At 44.8% G+C, this 22,370-nt stretch overlaps 1 protein-coding gene across 4 annotated transcripts in view; it reads right to left on the bottom strand.

Moving 5' to 3' along the window:
- NBAS (NBAS subunit of NRZ tethering complex) overlaps positions 1 to 22,370 on the bottom strand; it is a 406,507-nt gene that overhangs the window by 327,957 nt on the left and 56,180 nt on the right. For all 4 annotated transcript variants that reach the window (XR_012157919.1, XM_073335981.1, XM_073335983.1 and 1 more), the window contains exons 12-13: positions 13,981 to 14,109; positions 1,593 to 1,656 (exon numbers count right to left, since the gene is read on the bottom strand). Coding sequence is in view for 3 of the 4 variants with exons in the window: in XM_073335981.1 (XP_073192082.1) it covers positions 1,593 to 1,656; positions 13,981 to 14,109 (193 nt within the window). In the remaining variant the exon portion in view is untranslated. The remainder of the gene's footprint in view (positions 1 to 1,592; positions 1,657 to 13,980; positions 14,110 to 22,370) is intronic.

Here is a 22,370-nt window from a genome sequence, read left to right as displayed (position 1 = left end):
TTTGCTTATGCAGTTAGATGTCACCCTTAAGAGAAAACAGACATCACCTTATTTTCTAAACATTACAGCACACACTCTTTTCAATTCAGTTCATTTTTGTCACTTTGAATGATTGTTGTTTGAATTTTGTTACATAGATAATACCAGAGTATATATCAGAAATTGTAGAAGTATCTGAATAGCAGCTTTTAAATTGCAGTCATATTTTATCAACAAATTTTCCTTGGGCTCTTCTTTGGTTCAGAATGCTGGCCTCTCACCAACTGGCAGTGATTTTTATACTATAGCTATGAACTGTATTAGCCAAACCCATCTCCTCAAAACAAGGTAGATGCTGTTATTTCTACTGCAAATTATACTGATCTAGTTAAATCAGTGATGTAAGCAGGTAAAAGGGACTATAATGAAACACCACCTGTATGCATCCTTGGAAGATTTCCACTCACTGATCTCAGGCAGGGATGGTGCCAAAGAGGGTTTTGTTTGTTTTAAATTAAGTCATGTAATTGGGCAAAAATAACTTTACTTTTTTGTAGCTGGACTTTTCCATTTCTCTCCTACACAAGTCTTTACTCTGATTGTGCATGCCAGGTCACTTAAGACTGTAAACTCTTAGGGGCCGGCACCACAAGTACCTTAGGAAAATGCGGTCCTGATCTATGATTGAGACCCAGAGGTACTACAGCAATACAAATAAAGTAACAAGAAGTATCAGTGGAACCATAAAGCTATTAGCTTCTTTGCCGTGAAACTACTGGCTATATAAACATTGTTCATATACTGATGTACAAGCATGGCATTAACACTGCATTTATAAATGGAAGTACATTAAAACATGCTCTCAGCTAAAATATTAACTGAAGACAAGCAGGCAGACGAACCTCCTGCAGTGTTCTAACTTGTTTCTAGCCTTTTAAAATTCATCATGCTGGTGTGCAGAGGAAGGACTGAATTAAATATGAAAAGTGTATTTAGCATTGTGGACTTCAAGGGTATGTCTACACAGCATGTTGGAGCCCGTGAGAGAAAATCTTCTCACGCCAGCACTCTAAAAATAGCTATATAGACAGCATTTTGAAGCTGCAGTTCGGGCTGGAGCTTGGGCTCTAAAGCCCACCCACCTCCCAAGGCTTTAGAAACCAAGCTCTGAGGACCTGAGCTGGGAAGCTTGCTCTCTTAGGCTCCAATATATCCCAAGAGGCCTCCTGGTGGGCTCTGCAAATTTCTGCAACATGTTATTTATTATTTCATGTATTTCCAAGACAGACAGAGACATTTTTGTTGAGCAGTAAGCCTTCCATGGAGCCATGATCCACAACCTTCTGATTTATCATGAATGAAAAAGCCCTGTATTATCTGAATCATAAATAAAAGGATATTTCAGCTGCAAAGTATGCCTAACAGCAGATTTTAAAACGTTTGCATTGTGACACTCATTAAGCTAGGATGAACTGAAAATTCAAGAAAGATGCACAATTTTAGCAACTATCCGAGGCAAGATTTTAATTAAAACCGTTATGTTCTTTAATCAATGTAAATATTTTTTTCCAGAACATCAATGTGTAGCATAATAATTTGACTACACCACCCACCTTTTATTTTCTTCCTTTTTTCAGCAGAAAGCCTCCAATCTGGATTGATCTCATCATAACCTGGCTACAAAAAAATTAAGTTGGAATGTTACATTAACTATATTAGCAAGCAACCATCTTTAAAAAGCAAACATTTTTCCCCCTTTATAGCGAACTACTTCTCACGAAAGGTAACACCTTCAATTTTCCATTCTTAAACTGCTCTGTTATCACTGAGACTACATCTATGTAAATTCAATCCTCATTGGAATGAAATTCAAACTTCCTCCACTAGGTCAGATGTGCAAGTTGGACCCTTTCTTTAAATATTTAATTCAGAAATATAGGAACTGCACAATGGATCAGACCAATGGTCCATCTAATACAGTATCCTGCCTACCACCATGTCCCACATAAGAAACCAGGATCCATCAACAGATAACCCAATGACTCACTTATCTAAGCAGCGTTCTAGGGCAATGGTTACCCATGAATTTCTCAAATACAGGAAATCCGGTTAAGCTGCCCACTTTCCCAAACTACATGTGATTTGTTTAACCTGAAGTGTTTTAAGAGAACAACTACTGGTTATAAATCATAGAACACAAGTGTCACTCTGAATTCTCCTGTGTCTTAGGAACCCAGGATCATGTGTTATAGTTGGTTATCTCTGTAACATTTTCCTTGTAGGACTAATGTAGCAGAGGAACCAGCAGTATTTAGTGACCTCTGCACCTGCAGCTCCTTCCTTTAAGCCCTGGAATAGATTTTTCTTCATCTTGGAAAGAGCATACAAAGATGTACAGTAAGAGAGTGATGCTGAATCTCATACAGTGAGGTGTCACAGTATGTGAAAGAAAAAACAGCTTCTATTATTTACTGAGTACAGTCAGGATGTATGACACAATGAAGGTAGGCCAAAAAGTTTGCCCACCCCTACTCTGAGGGCCACATCCGCATTCCAAAACTGTAGGGAGGGCCAGGTAGAGAAAGCTGTGCGTCCCCAAACAGCCTGGCCCCTGCCCCCTATCCGCCCCCTCCCACTTCCCGCCCCCCTGCCTGCCCCCCCTCAGAACCTCCGACCCATCCAACTCTCCACTCCCCGTTCCCTTACCATGCCGCTCAGAGCACCAGGACTGGCAGCCGTGCCACCTGTCCAAAACCAGCCACGCCACCGCACAATCTAGAGCACCAGGGCGGGCAGGCCGGCGGACGCAGGTGCACTGCCCGGCAGGAGTTCGCAGCCCCGCCGCCCAGAGTGCTGGTAGCACGGCGAGCTGAGGCTGTGGGGGTGGGGGGAACAGCAGGGGATAGGCCGGGGGCTAGCCTCCCTGGCCGGGAGCTCCAAGGCCAGGCAGAACGGTCCTGCGGGCCATAGTTTGCCCACCTCTGAGATAGAGGATATAGCGGCCATGCCCCAAGCAATTTACAACACCAAAAGGACACCTCTTGACACTGAAACACCAGACTGGCTCCAGTTTCGGTGCAGTGGAAAGTCTGGGATTTGGTTGATGTTGTTTTTCTGTTTTGTTTTTAAAAGGAACACAAAAGCACATTGGAATGACCTGGGTTTTGTTTTTGTTTGGTTTTTTGCATGCCAGTTCTCATCCGACATTTTATGAAACCAAAACGTTTCTGTGCAAAATAGGTAGAAGTTGCATATTTCTGAAATGTTTTGTCCTATAAAAAACTGTTGCTAACCTTTCTGTAGCTGTTATTCTTCGAGATGTGTTGCTCATGTCCATTCCACGTTAGGTGTGCGCACGCTGCATGCAGTCACCAGAGATTTTTCCCTCAGTGGTATCCGTCAGGCTGCTCTAGCACCCTCTGGTGCCAAGCACTCATGTGCCGATATAAGAGCCCCAGCCAGCCCCGCACTCTCTGAGTTCCGTCTTGCCAGCTAACTCCAAGACATGGACAGGAGGATGGGTTGTGGAATGGAAATGAGCATCGCATCTCAAAGGACAACAGCTACGGAAAGGTTAGTAACTGTTTTTTCTTCTTCGAGTGCTTGTTCTTGCCCATTCCACATTAGATGACTTTCAAGCAGTACGCAAGGAGGTGGGCTCGGAGTTCATGGGCATGCAGATTGCAACACTGCTCTACCAAAGTTGGCATCATCCCTAGCCTGCTGAGTAATGGCATAGTGGGAGGAGAAAGTATGCACCGACGACCAAGTCACTTCTCTGCAGAAGTTTTGGATCAGGAACTGGGACAGATGAAGCCTGAGCTCTCGTCAAATGGGATGTCAAGATGGCAGGAGGTGGGACACCCCTGCTCATAGAACGTACGAATGCAGGAAGCAATCCAGGATGAGATTCTCCAGGCCAAAACTGGTAGGCAATTCATCCTGTCTGCTACTGCCCCAAAGAGCTGCGTGGATTTACAGAATGACTTGGTTCTCTCAACGTAGAAGGCGAGGACACATCAAACCTCCAATGTATGGAGATGCTGCTCCTCCATATTTTTGTGCAGTTTTGGAAAGAAAACAGGCAGGAAAATAGCCTGATTACTATGAAACTGTGAGACCACCTTTGGCAGGAACACTGGGTAGAGGTGCAGTTGAGTCTTCTCCTTAACACTGTATATAGGGATTCTGAAATAAGGGTCAAGAGTTCTGAGACCCTCCTGGCTGAGGTAATCATTACCAGGAAGGCAACCTTCTAGGACAGATATGAGGGAGAGCATGATACCAGCAACACAAACGGAGGGCCCATGAGTCTTGACAAGACTAGGTTTAGGGCCCACAGTGGAATGGGTTCACGAATTTCAATGTAAAGTCTCTCTAATCCCTTGAAGAAGCGAATGGACATTTCGCCTGAGAAGACCAACCTACTGTCCACCGGAGGATGGAAGCCTGAGATTGCCGCTAGATGCGCCTTGAACAATGAAATGGCTAGGCCCTGTTGTTTCAGATGGAGCAGTTACTCCAGGTTGAACTGGAGGAGTGGCCGAGTTGGTAAGAGGCCTCGTTGGGATGATCAAACCAAGAAACATTTCCATTTGGTGAAGTAAGTCACTCTAGTAGATGGTTTCATACTACCTAGCAAGACCTGGCAGACTTCTTCTGAACAGGCCAGCTCCGCCAGATTCAACCATGGAGCTTCCACATGGTCAGGTGAAGGGCCTTGAGGTTCAGGTGGAGCAAATGGCCGTGATCTTGCAAATATCAGGTCCAGGAGGAGAGGGAGCAGCAATGGGGCTGCTACTGACAGATCCAGTAGCGTGCCAAATCAGTGTCGGCACAGCCATGCAGGAGCTATAAGAATAACCACCCTTGCTTTGTCTCACTTGACTTTCAGAAGGACCTTGTGTACCAGAGGAACGGACGGAAATGCATAGAACAGGAGCTCTGTCAATGGAAGTAGGAAGGCATCTGTAAGCGAGCCTGGCATGTGACCCCGCAGTGAGCAAAACTGCTGGCATTTCCTGTTCTGCTTGACTCCAAAGAGATCTACAAAAGGAAATCCCCATCTCTGGAGGATGGATCTAGCTACGTCAGGGTGAAGAGGCCACTCGTGGTGAAAGAAGAAAGACCTGCAGAGGTGATCTGCCAGAGTGTTCTGGGCTCCAAGAAGGTGAGACACACTTCAAGGTGGATGGAGTGCTTCGCACAGAAGTCTCACAGGCCTCTTGACAGAGGGTGAACAAGCATGCCCCTCCCTGCCTGTTGATGTAAAACATGGCTGCTGCATTGTCCATGAGCACTTGCACTACTTTGCCCACAATCTGGGGTAGAAACACCAGCACGCTAGGTGGACTGCTCTGAGCAACTGACATTTATATGCAATGAGAGCTCATCCTAGGACCACAGGCCCAGAAACCTGAAGTGTTCAAGGTGATCCCCCACAACCCAGAGTGAATACATCCAAGATTAGGGATACTGATGACTGAGGACTGACAAAGGGGATGTCCGCACTAACCGGTTGGGGACGATTCCACAGTCGAGGGAAACGAGAATTGGGGTGGGAACTGTAACCACCAAGTCCAAGTGATGGCGGCTCGGTGAGTACACCAAGGCCAGCCAAGCTTGAAGGGGTCTGAGGTGCAGTCTTGCATGTTGTACCACATAAGTACACACGGCCATGTGACCTAAAAGTTTGAGGCAGAAAGAGGCTGTCAGAGACAGTGTGGGCCTTGACTTTCGATATCACAGCCGACACTGTCGGGAAGTGAGCCTCTGGGAGAAAGGCTCTGGCTTGGGTAGAACTGAGCATGGCAACGAGAGTTGACTTTTGCTAATTTATCAATAGACCCATGGCTCGGAAAGTAGCTAGAACCAGAAAAATGCTGACTCTCACCTGAGCCTTGGACTGGCCCTTGATTAGCCAGTCATTGAGATAAAGGTAGACTTGAACACCTTGCCTTCTGATTAAAGCCGCTACCACCACCACCACCACGCATTTTGTAAAAACCCTTCCAACAGGCCGAAGAGGAGGACAGTAAATTGGTAGTAGGTCTGGTTTACAATGAATCTGATGAACCTTCTGTGGCCCTGGAAAATGGAGATATTTGTCTTTCAAGTCGAGGGCAGCATACCAGTCCCCTGGATCCAGAGAAGGAATAATGGAGGCCAGGGAGACCATGCAGAACCTCAGTTTCTTGAGATAACTATGGAGGCGCCTCGGGTCTAGGATGGGTCAAAGATCCCCTTTGGCCTTTGGGATCAGGAAATAGAAGGAGTAAAACCCTATCACTCTCAAGTTCTGAGGAAACCTACTCCACAGCCCCTACCCAAAGGAGGGCTTACACCTTGTCAAGGTTCCTCCCCCACTCTGAACGCTAGGGTACAGATGTGGGGACCTGCATGAAAACCTCCTAAGCTTATCTTTACCAGCTTAGGTCAAAACTTCCCCAAGGTACAAAATATTCCACCCTTTGTCCTTGGAAACTAATACTGGTTACTGGGGAAGAGCTGTTTGGACACGTCTTTCCCCCCAAAATACTTCCCAAAACCTTGCACCCCACTTCCTGGACAAGGTTTGGTAAAAAGCCTCACCAATTTGCCTAGGTGACTACAGACCCAGACCCTTGGATCTTAAGAACAATGAACAATCCTCCCAACACTTACTTGCACCCCCCCTTTCCTGGGAAATGTTGGATAAAAAGCCTCACCAATTTGCATAGGTGACCACAGACCCAAACCCTTGGATCTGAGAACAATGAAAAAAACATTCCGTTTTCTTACAAGAAGACTTTTAGTAGAAATAGAAGTAAATAGAAGTAAAGAAATCCCCTCTGTAAAATCAGGATAGTAGATACCTTACAGGGGAATTAGATTCAAAACATAGAGAATCCCTCAAGGCAAAACTTTCGTTTCCTCTTGTTTTTTCCTACCCCCGCCCCCAGATGTTCTGGTTTAACTTGGATTTAAACCTGGAGAATGGTCAGTTTAGATGAGCTATTACCAGCAGGAGAGTGAGTTTGTGTGTGTATGGGGGTGGGGGGGATGTGAGAAAACCTTGATCTATGCAGGAAATAGCCCGACTTGATTATGTAAAGAGTTGTCACTTTGGATGGGCTAGCACCAGCAGGAGAGTGAATTTGTGTGGGGGGGTGGAGGGTGAGAAAACCTGGATTTGTGCTGGAAATGTCCCACCTGTTGATCACTTTAGATAAGCTATTACCAGCAGGACAGTGGGGTGGGAGGAGGTATTGTTTCATGATTTCTGTGTGTATATAAAGTCTGCTGCAGTTTCCACGGTAAACATCTGATGAAGTGAGCTGTAGCTCACGAAAGCTCATGCTCAAATAAATTGGTTAGTCTCTAAGGTGCCACAAGTACTCCTTTTCTTTTTGCCAATACAGACTAACACGGCTGTTCCTCTGAAACAGACAGAAATAGTTATTCTATTCAGCATAATTCTTTTCTCAGCCATTTAAAGAAATCATAATCTAACATATACCTAGCTAGATTACTTACTAAAAGTTCTAAGACTCCATTCCTGGTCTATCCCCAGCAAAAACAGCATATAGACAGACAGACAGATCCTTTGTTTCTCTCCCTCCTCCCAGCTTTTGAAAGTATCTTGTCTCTTGTCTCCTCATTGGTCATTTTGGTCAGGTGTCAGCGAGGTTACCTTTAGCTTCTTAAGCCTTTACAGGTGAGAGGAGTTTTCCTCTGGCCAGGAGAGATTTTAAAGGGGTTTACCCTTCCCTTTATATTTATGACACACCTCCAGGATGAGAAGCTGCTCATGAGAAGGGTCACTGAAGAGGGATGAGGAGGAGATGGAAGAAAGCTGAAGGGAATAACCTTCCTCCACCATACTCGGCACCCAACTGTCCGAGGTGATGAGGGACCAGGCCGGGCTAAAGTAGGAAAGAGAGTCTGAGAAAACAAAAGGGTGGGCAGAATTGGTATTAGAAACTGATATAATGTCCTCAGGTGCCCCTTCAAAAGTTATGTTTGGGGCATCCCAGATATGTGCGAGCCCAATAACGAGACTCAGGTGGAAGGGAGTGGTTGCCTGTGCTTATAACCCCTGCTGCATTTCTTTAACAGGTGTTGGCAAGGTGACGGAGCTGAGATGACTGGTTGCTGAGGCCTGAAGTGCTTCCTTGAAGTGCCACGGTATCATAGAGTCAAAGGAATGGAAGGGATCTTGAGAGGTTATCTAGTCCAGTCCCCTTCACTCATGCAGGACTAAGTATTATCTAGACCATCCCTGAGCAGGTCTAACCTACTCTTAAAACTCTCCAATGATGGAGATTCCACAACCTCCCTGGGCAATTTATTCCAGTGCTTAGCCCCCCTGACAGTTACGAAGTTTCTCCAAATGTCCAACCTAAACCGCCCTTGCTGCAATTTATGCCCATTGCTTCTTGTCCTATCCTCAGAGGTTAAGGAGAACAATTTTTTTCCATCCTCCTTGTAACAACCTTTTATGTACTTGAAAACTTTTGAAAGTATCTTGTCCGCTCTCAGTCTTGTCTTCTCCAGACTAAACAAACACAATTTTTTTCAGTCTTCCCTCATCGGTCATGTTTTCCAGACCTTTAATTTTTTTTTTTGGCTCTTCTCTGGACTTCCTCCAATTTGTTTACATCTTTCCTCAAATGCGCACCCAGAACTGGACACAATACTCCAGTTGAGACTTAATCAGCATGGAGTAGACCAGAAGAATTACTTCTTGTGTCTTGCTTACAAATACTCCTACTAATACATCCCAGAATTGTGTTTGCTTTTTTTGCAACAGTGTTACGCTGTTGACGCATATTTCACTTGTGATCCACTATGGCCCCCAGATCCCTTTCTGCAGTACTCCTTCCTAAGTAGTCATTTTCCATTTTGTATGTGTGCAACTGATTGTTCCTTCCTAAGTGGAATTCTTGACATTTGTCTTTATTGAAGTTCATCCTATTTACTTCAGACCATTTCTCCAGTTTCTCCAGATCATTTTGAATTTTAATGCAATCCTCCAAAGTACTTGCAACTCCTCCCAGCTTGCTATCGTCCACAAACTTTATAAGTGTACTCTCTATGCCATTATCTAAATCATTGATGAAGATATTGAACAGAACTGGACTCAGGACTGATCCCTGAGGGATCCTACTTGATATGCCCTTTCAGCTTGACTGTGAAATACTGATAACTACTCTCTGGGAATGGTTTTTCAATCAGTTACACACCCACCTTATAGTAGCTCCATCTAGGTTGTATTTCCCTAGTTTGTTTATAAGCAGATCATTTGAGACAGTATCAAAAGCCTTACTAAAGTCAAGATATACCACATCTACTGCTTCCTCCTTATCCACAAGGCTTGTACCCAGTCAAAGAAAGCTACTAGGTTCGTTTGACACAATTTGTTCCTGACTAATCCGTGATGACTGTTACGTGTTTACAAACTGATTGCTTAATTATTTGCTCCATTATCTTTCCGGGTACAGAAGTTAAACTGATAGAGGTCCAGGGACCTGAGGATGGCCCTGTAATCTTTCTGTCCATGTAGTCTTGCATCCATCTGGGCTGAGAAGAAGGAAATTCACTCAAACGGAAGGTCCTGATTGGCCTGCTTAACCTCTGGAGGCAGTCCCAAGGATTGGAGCCAAGAGCATCCTCTCATGACCATCACTGATGCCACTGTTCTGGTAGCCATGTCAGGGCACCTAGGGCAGCCTGGAGGGAGGCCCTGGCTATGGTCTTCCTTTCCTCCACCAGAGCAGAAAGTTTCTGCCTGGAATCCTGGGGCAGTGAGTTCCTGAATTATGACATGGAGTCCCAGACATTACAGTCATGCCTCCCAAGCAAGGTCTGCTGATTGGAGATGCAGAGCTGTAACCCACCAGTAGAATAAATCTTTCTACCAAACAGGTCCAACTTCTTGGAGTCCTTTGGCTTGGGGAACGCATCTTACAGGCCTTGCCTGTCTCTTTCATTGGCCGCTCCAACCACAAGGGACCCAGGAAGGGGATGGGAATATAAGTATTTCTACCCCTTAGCAGGGGTATAAGTGGGGGCCAGATAGGATATGGTCTGCCATAGGGACTGACTGGACCTATAACGGCTTCATTGAGGGGGTAGGGCCACCTTTGACAGGGCTGCTGCGACCAAGATGTTGCTCACGCTGTGTGTGGACTCTTTAAGCACCTCCACTTCTAGCACTAGGTTAGAAGCCACACTTTTCAATAGCCCCTGGTGAGCTCTAAAGTTATCCTACGGCACCGAGCTGCTCAGCCCTGACACAGCTTCTTCTGGGGAGGAGGCGGTGGCCTGCACTGGCAGGGGGCCTTCCTCCTCCTCTTCTGCACCAATCACATCACACAGCACCAAGTCCTGAGTATCAGTACCCGGCTCAATACCAGAGTCCAGGTCGGATGCCGGATGGTTCTATCAGACACCCCCAAGTATGAACGTGTGGAACCCCATGGATTCCAAAAAGGCCATTAGACCTGCGCAGACCACATGCCCACCAAGCCAGGTGCCTGAGAGAGCACCCGCACCAGGATCTGATGGGACACAGATCAGGTACTGGTAACAGCCCCTTGGTTGGGTGTATGACTCCAGGTCCGACTCCAAGGACGAGTCAATTTGCATGGGACCAGTACCCCTTGCTTCTGCCAGTCAGTGCTGAGGATCTGGGGAACAGTGCTGGAGCTCAGGGCAACATGCTCCCTTCTGCTCAATGATCTCGCTGGTGCCAGAACTTGCCCCGCCAGTACTACCAGTACTGGTCAGCACAACCCCGCTGGCGCTACGATGTCTCCCTGGTGTCAGTAGATGGTCTTACACTGGACTCAATGGCCCCTACGAGCAGGGCGGAGTTGACGGTGCCGTGTGTGGAGCGGGGGCAGAGGAGTGGTCCAATGCAGGTTGCACTCCGCTGCACTCCTCGTGTTTATCCTTCCTTGGCCCTGGGAAGTGCCCCCTCTCAGACCGTTGTTTTGTGCTTCTTCCTTGGCATCAATGAAGGAGAAAGGTGCCGAGAAATCCATGCTGCCAGAGTAGCACTTCGCACCAATGCCGAGGTATTCAGTACCGAATCTGACCGGCTTTGCTCCGAAGCCTGTTGGAGTGCAGCTTCCATCAGGACAGACCTTAGTCTAGCCTCCCTGTCCTTTTTCGTATGACACTTGAACTGGCAACAGCATCTGGCAACACTCTCACACATGAGCCTCCCCCAGACACTTCAGACAGCTGGAGTGTGGGTCGCTCACCAACATGAGCTTGCCGCAGGAGACAAATGGTTCGAAGCTGAGAGCATACTCCTCTAAACAACTGAGGGGGAGTCAGGGAGGGGTGGGTCTAACAATATACACTACTGCTAAAAGAAATAAACTGAACGTAACTAAACTAGCAAAGAAAAGAAGAAATAACAGAACCACCAGATGAACGCCTTGCCAAGGCAAGAAGAGTTGTTCCAGCGACCATCACAGACAGTAAGAAGGAACTGAGAGGGTGCGGGGCTGCCCAGGCCCCTTATATCAGTGCATGAGCACATGGCACCAGTGGGCACTAGAGCCAACCCAATGGATACCACTGAGGGAAAAATGTCCAGTGACTGTGCACGCGGCACAAGCACACCTAACATGGAATGTACAGGAGCAAGCACTCGAAGAAGAAATAGCCATTATAATTCAACACCAACTGATATATGTATAACATATATAAAAATAGTTTTAAAACAGGCTCTGCATGAGGCAGGTTCGTCAGTACATTCTTATATCACCTTCTACTGGAACATGCATAAAATTATGAAAACGGTTTCACCGGCAAATGAGTAATAGGTAGTAAACATCCTGGGGCAAAACCTCAACACAAATGTAGATCTTGTAAGCGCAAAAAATACAAAAATTACATCGTTTCTTTTCCCAAAATTTCAACAAATTCTTTGAAGTGCTGTTCTCTATGTAAATTAGAACTATATCTTGGAGCCTAAATGTCGTTACCAGATAGGACTGCTTAATGTTAACAATATAAACAAAGACTGGATCTGGTCACGGCAGTCACAAACATGCATCTCCTAGGCTTGAGCCAAGATATTTCTCTCTCTCACACACACACACACACCACGATGACAGTGGACATCCAAACTTTTGGCTTGCTATGGTCGTAGGCCATATTTGGAGTGTAGTGTCATCTTTTAGAGTATTTTATGAACCGCAATCCTCTTCACATATTAGTAAGACTTATGAAATGAGTCCCAGTGAGTGTTCCGGTCACTTATTATGGAAGACTTAATTGGAAATGCTCCTCATAATGCCCAGATATGGAAATAATCAGGAAAACACTTTAAAAAAAAAATCAATGAAAATCTATATCCACATACCATTTAAAAAAAAAAAAGCTCTATGTTGGAGCTTGTGGTGTCTGCTGTGCAACTCATGAACTGTAGAAGAGTTCAACATATTGTGGGAGCAGGTAGATGTATTTCATATAGACAAAGAGAAGCTGAGGTATTTAAATCATCTTACAAAAGTGATCATAAACTGTAGAAAATATTTTATATCATGAGCCCTAAAGTAGTCAGTATGTTGTGCAGAAAGATATTGGGTGACAGTAAATCACAGTGAACCACCAGTAATTGAAGATATTACATAACAGCATAGGTTGGGAATTCATTCATCAACATATGGACTTTGTAGACTAAGAAAGAACAGTGAGTCTGTGAATTGAACAACCCTAAAACAAATTAGAGCGACATTTATACACAAGACATATAAACAAATTCTGTGGATACAAATGTACATAGAAAATGTCAAGGATAATTCTTCTAACTCACATATTTGGACACCGAACATCCTGTCTGGTTCCAAAATCTGTTCAGTCCCACAGCCTGTTCCATGCAAGTAGACCCTTGCATCTAATGGCTAAAATATCAAAGTACTTTTTCAAACTGGCCTAAAACATGAAATGTTCCCTCCTAGATGCACAGTATGAAATCAGATCAGTGCATCAGCTACATGCCATTAACCAAAAAAGTCCACCATCTAGGCATGCACCTAAAAGTAGGCAGAATTAGAGCAGACTCAGATATGAACTCTGGTTTTCAAAAGCAAGTACTGGATGGACAGACAGTGCACTCTATCCTATAAAATGGATCATGCCTGATTTTTAAAGACATTAACTGAACACTATACACCACATGTAGTAAGAGAGACAAAGCTTATGTCAGTATCTAATACTTAAGAAATGGTTTCCAAAATCAGGCAGGAGAAGTCAGAGTTCTTTGTGTTCATGATTCCAGATCTGCCATTTTTCAAACTGTAAGCAGATGCCTTTTCATCATTAACTGACAACTCCAGCACACTGTATGGTTGAAGCAATAAGCAGTTTATTTAGGATTTTCGTGTGGAAAATCTAACTGGCCTAACACTGAAACTACTGTACTGGCACAAAGATTAGTTAACATTACTATGGTTGTCTTTATTGTACTGAATTTCATGCTTACGAAAACTAAGACAAATTGTATTAGGTAGAGCATAGCTTTTTGATTTCATCATTTGAAAAGCAAGCCCTTCTGGAGTGTCATTGTTCAGGAGAGAAGTACTACTTAACCAGGGTAAAAGACTAATGCATTAGCCGACTGCACCACGTAGTCCTCCAGAACTATAAACTTGAAAGGCTACATATTCAACTGATTTGTGTTTTGAAACAGTGTTTCAGTTTACCTGCATCTGTTTATTTTACTCTCTTCATGCTTTTGGGGTTTGTCAACTACATATTATTTTCAACACTTTCAACTTTTAACTCATTCCAATATCACCACTGTTTTTCAACTGAAAGGCCCCTCACCTCAAAGCTGCAGAAGACATTAAAATTAGAGCATCAGTAAAAATAGGGCACCTTGTAAACAAGCAAATAAATGGAAAGAAATATTGGTAGCTAAGATTACAGATATCCAGAACATCTCTCAATCCCTAGAAAAGCTAAACTCATGATATTTATTATATTTAAATGTCCATGTACCTGGTCGCTTTGATCCCATTCTCCTTGTAGCTTGAGAGATGGGATTCCCCAGATGGTCAGTTTTCCTGAGAAGTGGATAGCTGCCAGAAGAGTTCCATCAGGAGAAAGATTCATCTTAAAAACTCCATCCTGCCCAACCAATTTAATAAAGAGTGTAAAAAGAAACCAAGACTCACAGTAAGACTAGGCTAAATTCAGTTCAGCATACAGACTAACTTTTCCCTTTATTTTAGGGCCACAATTTCTTATTTGTATGGGTGTTTTAAATTACAAATATCTAGCATACTATAAAAATGAAATATATGCTGTATTTCATTTTTTAATGTAAGTAAAGGAATATAAAAAGTTTAGTAATACAGGTAGGAAGTATTCTACCTATCGATATTACTGGACACCTTTGTTTGTTAATTACAGGACCAAAATGATCCTTAAGATACAATAAATAAGATGGGGAAATAGTGTAGTCTTTTGACTACAGTGAGCATGCAAGAGGGAGAAAGAGACAGTTCTTTGATTGGTGTTTGGTGATTAGAGCTAGGATAGGGTGGATAAAAAAAATCTCTTTTTTTCAATCAAAATAATCTTATTTTAATGAGATTTTTTAATGTAAATACATTTTTCTTTTTAAAAACCTTTCAAAATTAAATTTGAAATTATGACAGCCTATGTTAAAGCCTAAAAACCCAATATAATCTATTAAAATGATTTAAATTACATAAAAATAATAATATTCAAGCAGTATATGTTTGCTACCAAAGTTAGAGCAAAGTTAAACCAATGAAATAATGGAAAAATCACTGGCTAAGCACCCTGTACTAGAGCGTCTGTTCAAGTGCTAAACCAGCTTTTGACAGAAGTAGCTTTTTCTGCAGGTAAAGAGAGAATATTCTCTTCATTTCAGTTTATTCAACTAGTTCAGTTCAAGGACAAGTTAATTCAAAACTGAGAACCAATTAGGAGTTGAAAAAGAGAATAGCTTGTTTTTCTATTCCAAGTTATGAATAAAAATGAAGTGTGAAGGGCCTTGAAAGACATGATTACCAGAAATTATCAGTTAAATTCAGTAACTACAACAGAGAACACTCCATTTGTTTAATAAATCAGTTAATTTTAAATATAAAACACATTTTGATAAACTTTTTTTTTCTTACAAAAAGAAAAGGAGTACTTGTGGCACCTTAGAGATTAACAAATTTATTTGTGCATAAGCTTTTGTGAGCTACAGCTCACTTCATCAGATGCATTCAGTGGAAAATTCAGTGGGGAGATTTTTATATATATATAGAACATGAAACAATGGGTATTACCATACACACTGTAACCAGAGTGATCACTTAAGCTGAGCTCTTTCCAGCATCATCAAGGATCTACAACCTATCCTGAAGGACAACCCATCACTCTCACAGATCTTGAGAGACAGGCCAGTCCTTGCCTACAGACAGCCCCACAACCTGAAGCAAATACTCACCAGCAACCACACACCACACAACAGAATCACTAACCCAGGAACCTATCCTTGCAACAAAACCCGTTGCCAACCGTGTTCACATATCTATTCAGGGGACACCATCATAGGGCCTAATCACATCAGCCACACTATCAGAGGCTTGTTCACCTGCACATCTACCAATGTGATATAGGCCATCATGTGCCAGCAGTGCCCCTCTGCCATGGACATTGGTCAAACTGGACAGTCTCTACATAAAAGAGTAAATGGACACAAATCAGACATCAAGAATTATAACATTCAAAAACCAGTCGGAGAACACTTCACTCTCTTTGGTCACTCGATTACAGACCTAAAAGTGGCAATACTTCAACAAAAAAACTTCAAAAACAGACTCCAAAGAGAGACTGCTGAATTGGAATTAATTTGCAAACTGGATACAATTAACTTAGGCTTGAATAAAGACTGGGAGTGGATGGGCCATTACACAAAGTAAAACTATTTCCCCATGTTTATCCCTACCCCCCACCGTTCCTCAGACGTTCTTGTCAACTGCTGGAAATGACCCACCTTGATTATCACTACAAAAGGGTCCCCCCCCCCGCTCTCTTGCTGGTAATACCTCACCTTAAGTGATCACTTTTGTTACAGTGTGTATGGTAACACCCATTGTTTCATGTTCTCTAGGCCCTGGTCTACACTAGGAGTTGAAGTCGAATTTAGCAGCGTTAAATCGATGTAAACCTGCACCCGTCCAAATGATGAAGCCCTTTATTTCGACTTAAAGGGCTCTTAAAATCGATTTCCTTACTCCACTCCTGACAAGTGGATTAGCGCTTAAAGCGACCTTGCCGGCTCGAATTTGGGGTACTGTGGACACAATTCGAAGGTATTGGCCTCCGGGAGCTATCCCAGAGTGCTCCATTGTGACCGCTCTGGACAGCACTCTCAACTCAGATGCACTGGCCAGGTAGACAGGAAAAGAACCGCGAACTTTTAAATCTCATTTCCTGTTTGGCCAGCGTGGCAAGCTGCAGGTGACCATGCAGAGCTCATCAGCACAGGTGACCATGATGAAGTCCCAGAATCGCAAAAGAGCTCCAGCATGGACTGAACGGGAAGTACGGGATCTGATCGCTGTTTGGGGAGAGGAATCCGTGCTATCAGAACTCCGTTCCAGTTTTCGAAATGCCAAAACCTTTGTGAAAATCTCCCAGGGCATGAAGGACAGAGGCCATAACAGGGACCCGAAGCAGTGCCGCGTGAAACTGAAGGAGCTGAGGCAAGCCTACCAGAAAACCAGAGAGGCGAATGGCCGCTCCAGGTCAGAGCCCCAAACATGCCGCTTCTATGATGAGCTGCATGCCATTTTAGGGGGTTCAGCCACCACTACCCCAGCCGTGTTGTTTGACTCCTTCAATGGAGATGGAAGCAATACGGAAGCAGGTTTTGGGGACGAAGAAGATGATGAGGTTGTAGATAGCTCACAGCAAGCAAGCGGAGAAACCGGTTTTCCCGACAGCCAGGAACTGTTTCTCACCCTGGACCTGGAGCCAGTACCCCGCGAACCCACCCAAGGCTGCCTCCTGGACCTGGCAGGCGGAGAAGGGACCTCTGGTAAGTGTACCTTTTAAAATACTATACATGGTTTAAAAGCAAGCATGTGAAAGGATTACTTTGCCCTGGCATTCGCGGTTCTCCTAGATGTACTCCTAAAGCCTTTGCAAAAGGTTTCTGGGGAGGGGAGCCTTATTGTGTCCTTAATGGTAGGACACTTTACCACTCCAGGCCAGTAACACGTACTCGGGAATCATTGTACAACAAAGCATTGCAGTGTATGTTTGCTGGCATTCAAACAACATCCGTTCTTTATCTCTCTGTGTTATCCTCAGGAGAGTGAGATATAATTCATGGTCACCTGGTTGAAATAGAGTGCTTTTCTTCAGGGGACACTCAGAGGAGCCCATTCCTGCTGGGCTGTTTGCCTGTGGCTAAACAGAAATGTTCCCCGCTGTTAGCCACAGGGAGGGGGGAGGGTTGAGGGGGTAGCCACGCGGTGGGGGGAGGCAAAATGCGACCTTGTAATGAAAGCACATGTGCTATGTATGTAATGTTAACAGCAAGGATTACCCTGAAAGAGTGTAGCCACTGTTTTATAAAATGTGTCTTTTTAAATACCGCTGTCCCTTTTTTTTTCTCCACCAGCTGCATGTGTTTCAATGATCACAGGATCTTCTCCTTCCCAGAGGCTACTGAAGCTTAGAAAGAAAAAAAAAAAAACGCACTCGCGATGAAATGTTCTCCGAGCTCATGCTGTCCTCCCACACTGACAGAGCACAGACGAATGCGTGGAGGCAAATAATGTCAGAGTGCAGGAAAGCACAAAATGACCGGGAGGAGAGGTGGCAGGCTGAAGAGAGTAAGTGGTGGGCTGAAGAGAGGGCTGAAGCTCAAATGTGGCGGCAGCATGATGAGAGGAGGCAGGATTCAATGCTGAGGCTGCTGGCGGACCAAACCAGTATTCTCCAGTGTATGGTTGAGCTGCAGCAAAGGCAGCTGGAGCACAGACTGCCACTACAGCCCCTGAGTAACCAACCACCCTCCTCCCCAAGTTCCATAGCCTCCACACCCAGACGCCCAAGAACACGGTGGGGGGGCCTCGGGCCAACTAGCCACCCCGCCACAGAGGATTGCCCAAAAAAAAGAAGGCTGGCATTCAATAAATTTTAAAGTTGTAAACTTTTAAAGTGCTGTGTGGCATTTTCCTTCCCTCCTCCACCACCCCTCCTAGGCTACCTTGGTAGTCATCCCCCTATTTGTGTGATGAATGAATAAAGAATGCATGAATGTGAAGCAACAATGACTTTATTGGCTCTGCAAGCGGTGATTGACGGGAGGAGGGGCGGGTGGTTAGCTTACAGGGAAGTAGAGTGAACCAAGGGGCGGGGGGTTTCATCAAGGAGAAACAAACAGAACTTTCACACCGTAGCCTGGCCAGTCATGAAACTGGTTTTCAAAGCTTCTCTGATGCGTACCGCGCCCTCCTGTGCTCTTCTAACCACCCTGGTGTCTGGCTGCGCGTAACCAGCAGCAAGGCGATTTGCCTCAACCTCCCACCCCACCATAAACGTCTCCCCCTTACTCTCACAGATATTGTGGAGCACACAGCAAGCAGTAATAACAGTGGGAATATTGGTTTCGCTGAGGTCTACGCGAGTCAGTAAACTGCGCCAGCGCGCCTTTAAACGTCCAAATGCACATTCTACCACCATTCTGCACTTGCTCAGCCTGTAGTTGAACAGCTCCTGACTACTGTCCAGGCTGCCTGTTTACGGCTTCATGAGCCATGGCATTAAGGGGTAGGCTGGGTCCCCAAGGATAACTATAGGCATTTCAACATCCCCAACAGTTATTTTCTGGTCTGGGAATAAAGTCCCTTCCTGCAGCTTTTGAAACAGACCAGAGTTCCTGAAGATGCAAGCGTCATGTACCTTTCCCGGCCATCCCACGTTGCTGTTGGTGAAACGTCCCTTGTGATCCACCAGAGCTTGCAGCACTATCGAAAAGTACCCCTTGCGGTTTATGTACTCGGCGGCTTGGTGCTCCGGTGCCAAGATAGGGATATGGGTTCCGTCTATGGCCCCACCACAATTAGGGAATCCCATTGAAGCAAAGCCATCCACTATGACCTGCACATTTCCCAGGGTCACTACCCATGATATCAGCAGATCTTTGATTGCGTGGGCTACTTGCATCACAGCAGCCCCCACAGTAGATTTGCCCACTCCAAATTGATTCCCAACTGAATCTGGTAGCTGTCTGGTGTTGAAAGCTTCCACAGGGCTATCGCCACTCGCTTCTCAACTGTGAGGGCTGCTCTCATCTTGGTATTCATGCGCTTCAGGGCAGGGGAAAGCAAGTCACAAAGTTCCATGAAAGTGCCCTTATGCATGCGAAAGTTTCGCAGCCACTGGGAATCGTCCCAGACCTGCAACACTATGCGGTCCCACCAGTCTGTGCTTGTTTCCCGAGCCCAGAATCGGCGTTCCACAGCATGAACCTGCCCCATTAGCACCATGATGCATGCATTGGCAGGGCCCATGCTTTCAGAGAAATCTGTGTCCATGTCCTGATCACTCACGGGACCGCGCTGACGTCGCCTCCTCGCCCGGTATCGCTTTGCCAGGCTCCGGTGCTGCATATACTGCTGGATAATGCGTGTGGTGTTTAATGTGCTCCTAATTGCCAAAGTGAGCTGAGCGGCCTCCATGCTTGCCTTGGTATGGCGTCCGCACAGAAAAAAGGCGCAGAACGATTGTCTGCCGTTGCTCTGACGGAGGGAGGGGCGACTGACGACACGGCTTACAGGGTTGGCTTCAGGGAGCTAAAATCAACAAAGGGGGCATCTTTACATCAAGGAGTATTTCAGGCAGGACTTCACGGAGGGTTCCAATAAGAAATGGTGCACCTAAGTTATTGTTCTTATTGGAACAAGGAGGTTAGCCTGGCCTCTGATTGATACATGGCTAGATTTACCTCGCTGCACCTTCTCTGTGAGTGACTGCAGTGTGACCTAGAGGAATGAGTCCCCTAAACAGGGGAGGGGGGGAAGCAAATGAGTACAAAACAAATCTGGTCTATTTCTTGTTTTGATCCACTCCATCTATCTTTTACATCTTTGGCTGGCAGCAGACGGTGCAGAAGGACTGCATGCCATCCACATCTCATGGCTGCTCGGCAGAAGATGGTATAGTATGACTGCTAGCCATCCTCATCTCTTGCCTGCCAGGCAGAAGATGGTACAATACGACTGCTAGCAATCCTCATCTCTTGCCTGCCTGGCAGAAGATGGTACAGTATGACTGCTAGCAATCCGTATCGCCTGCCTGCTCACCATAAGACGGTTCAATAGGACTGACTGCAGGACTAAAGAGAATGACCTAGTCAAGTCACTCCAAATTTAGTCCCTGCGCCCATGTCTGCCCAGGCGCTCCCAGCCGACGTGGCCAGGAGCACCTCGGACACGACGAGGATGGCTACCAGTCGTATTGTACTGTCTGCTGCCACAAGGCAAGGGGTTGCTGCTACTGTGTAGCAATGCCGTACCACGTCTGCCAGCACCCAGGAGACATAGGGTGAGCTGAGCGGGCTCCATGCTTGCCATGGTATGGCGTCTGCACAGGTAACTCAGGAAAAAAGGTGCGAAACGATTGTCTGCCCTTGCTTTCACGGAGGGAGGGAGGGAACAAGGGCCTGACGATATGTACCCAGAACCACCCGCGACAATGTTTTAGCCCCATCAGGCATTGGGATCTCAACCCAGAATTCCAATGGGCAGCGGAGACTGCGGGAACTGTCGGATAGCTACCCACAGTGCAACGCTCCGGAAGTCGACTCTAGCCTCGGTACTGTGGAAGCGCTCCGCCGAGTTCATGCACTTAATACACTTAGAGCATTTTCAGTGAGGACACACACACTCGAATATATAAAACCGATTTCTAAAAAAACGACTTCTATAAATTCGACCTTATTCCGTAGTGTAGACATACCCTATATATATAAATCTCCCCACTGTATTTTCCACTGAATGCATCCGATGAAGCGAGCTGTAGCTCACAAAAGCTTATGCTCAAATATATTTGTTCGTCTCTAAGGTGCCACAAGTACTCCTTTTCTTTTTGTGAATACAGACTAACACGGCTGCTACTCTGAAACCTTTTTTTTCTTACGTATCCTGCATACTTACATGTTTTTATTTTACTAAAAAAATTAAAATGCTGTTTTGGGGCATTTTTACTTCATTTCCACCCAAATGCAGCTTGACAAGTCATGACTAAAAAGTTTATGTTTATGATCCAGTAAATAAGTAATGTGTCATTCACCATTTTCTAACATAAAATTGTAAAAATTGAGACTAAATATATGTTAAGCCATATAATTGCTTAAATAAGTGTGTATAGATTAAATGGCAGAAAACTTAATTAAGATTGCCCTTCCAGAATGTCAAGGGCAGCAAAAACGCAAACTTTTCAAAACCAGGAAATACAGAATTAAGGTAACACAACCCCTGATGCTGGCAATGGTCTCTGGGAATTATCTGCAGGCACTCCAGCTGCATTCACTGTATTAAAATGCAGGTGTATTGAATAATGGAAGAATAAACTGGAAGAGCTTCAAAGAGATGTGATTGGGATATGAGGAGATCTGGGGATCAATTTGAGGAGCATCTTGGAGATCTGGGTCTGAGGCCCCAAAGGAAAGAAGTGCATGTGTACCATGAAGTTCCAGTCTGCATCATTTCAATACAGAATTGTTTAGACAGGGTCAGTAGCAGGAAAGGTTTGAAACAAACATAAGGAAGTACTTCTTCACACAACACACAGTCAACTTGTGAAACTCATTGCTAGGCATTTTGTGAAGGAGAAAACTGAAACTGGGTTCACAAAAGATAAAGTCATGGAGGTCCATCAATGACTATTAGCCAAGATGGTCAGGGACACAACTCTATGCTCTGGGTGTCCCTATGCCTCTGATTGCCAGAAGCTGAGAGTGGATGTCAGGGGATGGATCACTCAATAAAATGCCCTGTTCTATTCTCTTCATCTGTAGAATCTAGCACTGACCACTGTGAGCTACATGGACCACTGGTGTGACCGAGTAAGGCCATTCTTAAAATCATGCTCATGGCAGAAATGGTCTTACATATCCTCAAACTACGGACAATGACTGGGGCTACATACAATCGAAATTTTAAGTCTAGTTTCTAAAGTCGGTCAAGAAGCTATAATTTTGAAATTTCAAATGAAAAACAAAAAGTTTCCTTTCATTTTAGACTAGCTTCCATCTTAACCCAAACTATTTAAAATTACATTTTGTTCATTTAGACAAAATTGGCTTATCAGTTTTACTTTCAGTTCTTACACATTATGTGTTTGGCTTGCAA

Source organism: Lepidochelys kempii, chromosome 3 (assembly GCF_965140265.1).
Source record: "Lepidochelys kempii isolate rLepKem1 chromosome 3, rLepKem1.hap2, whole genome shotgun sequence".
Lineage (NCBI taxonomy): Eukaryota > Metazoa > Chordata > Testudines > Cheloniidae > Lepidochelys > Lepidochelys kempii.
The sequence above is the reverse complement of the archived record's forward strand: the minus strand, read 5'-3'. Positions and strand labels throughout refer to the sequence as shown.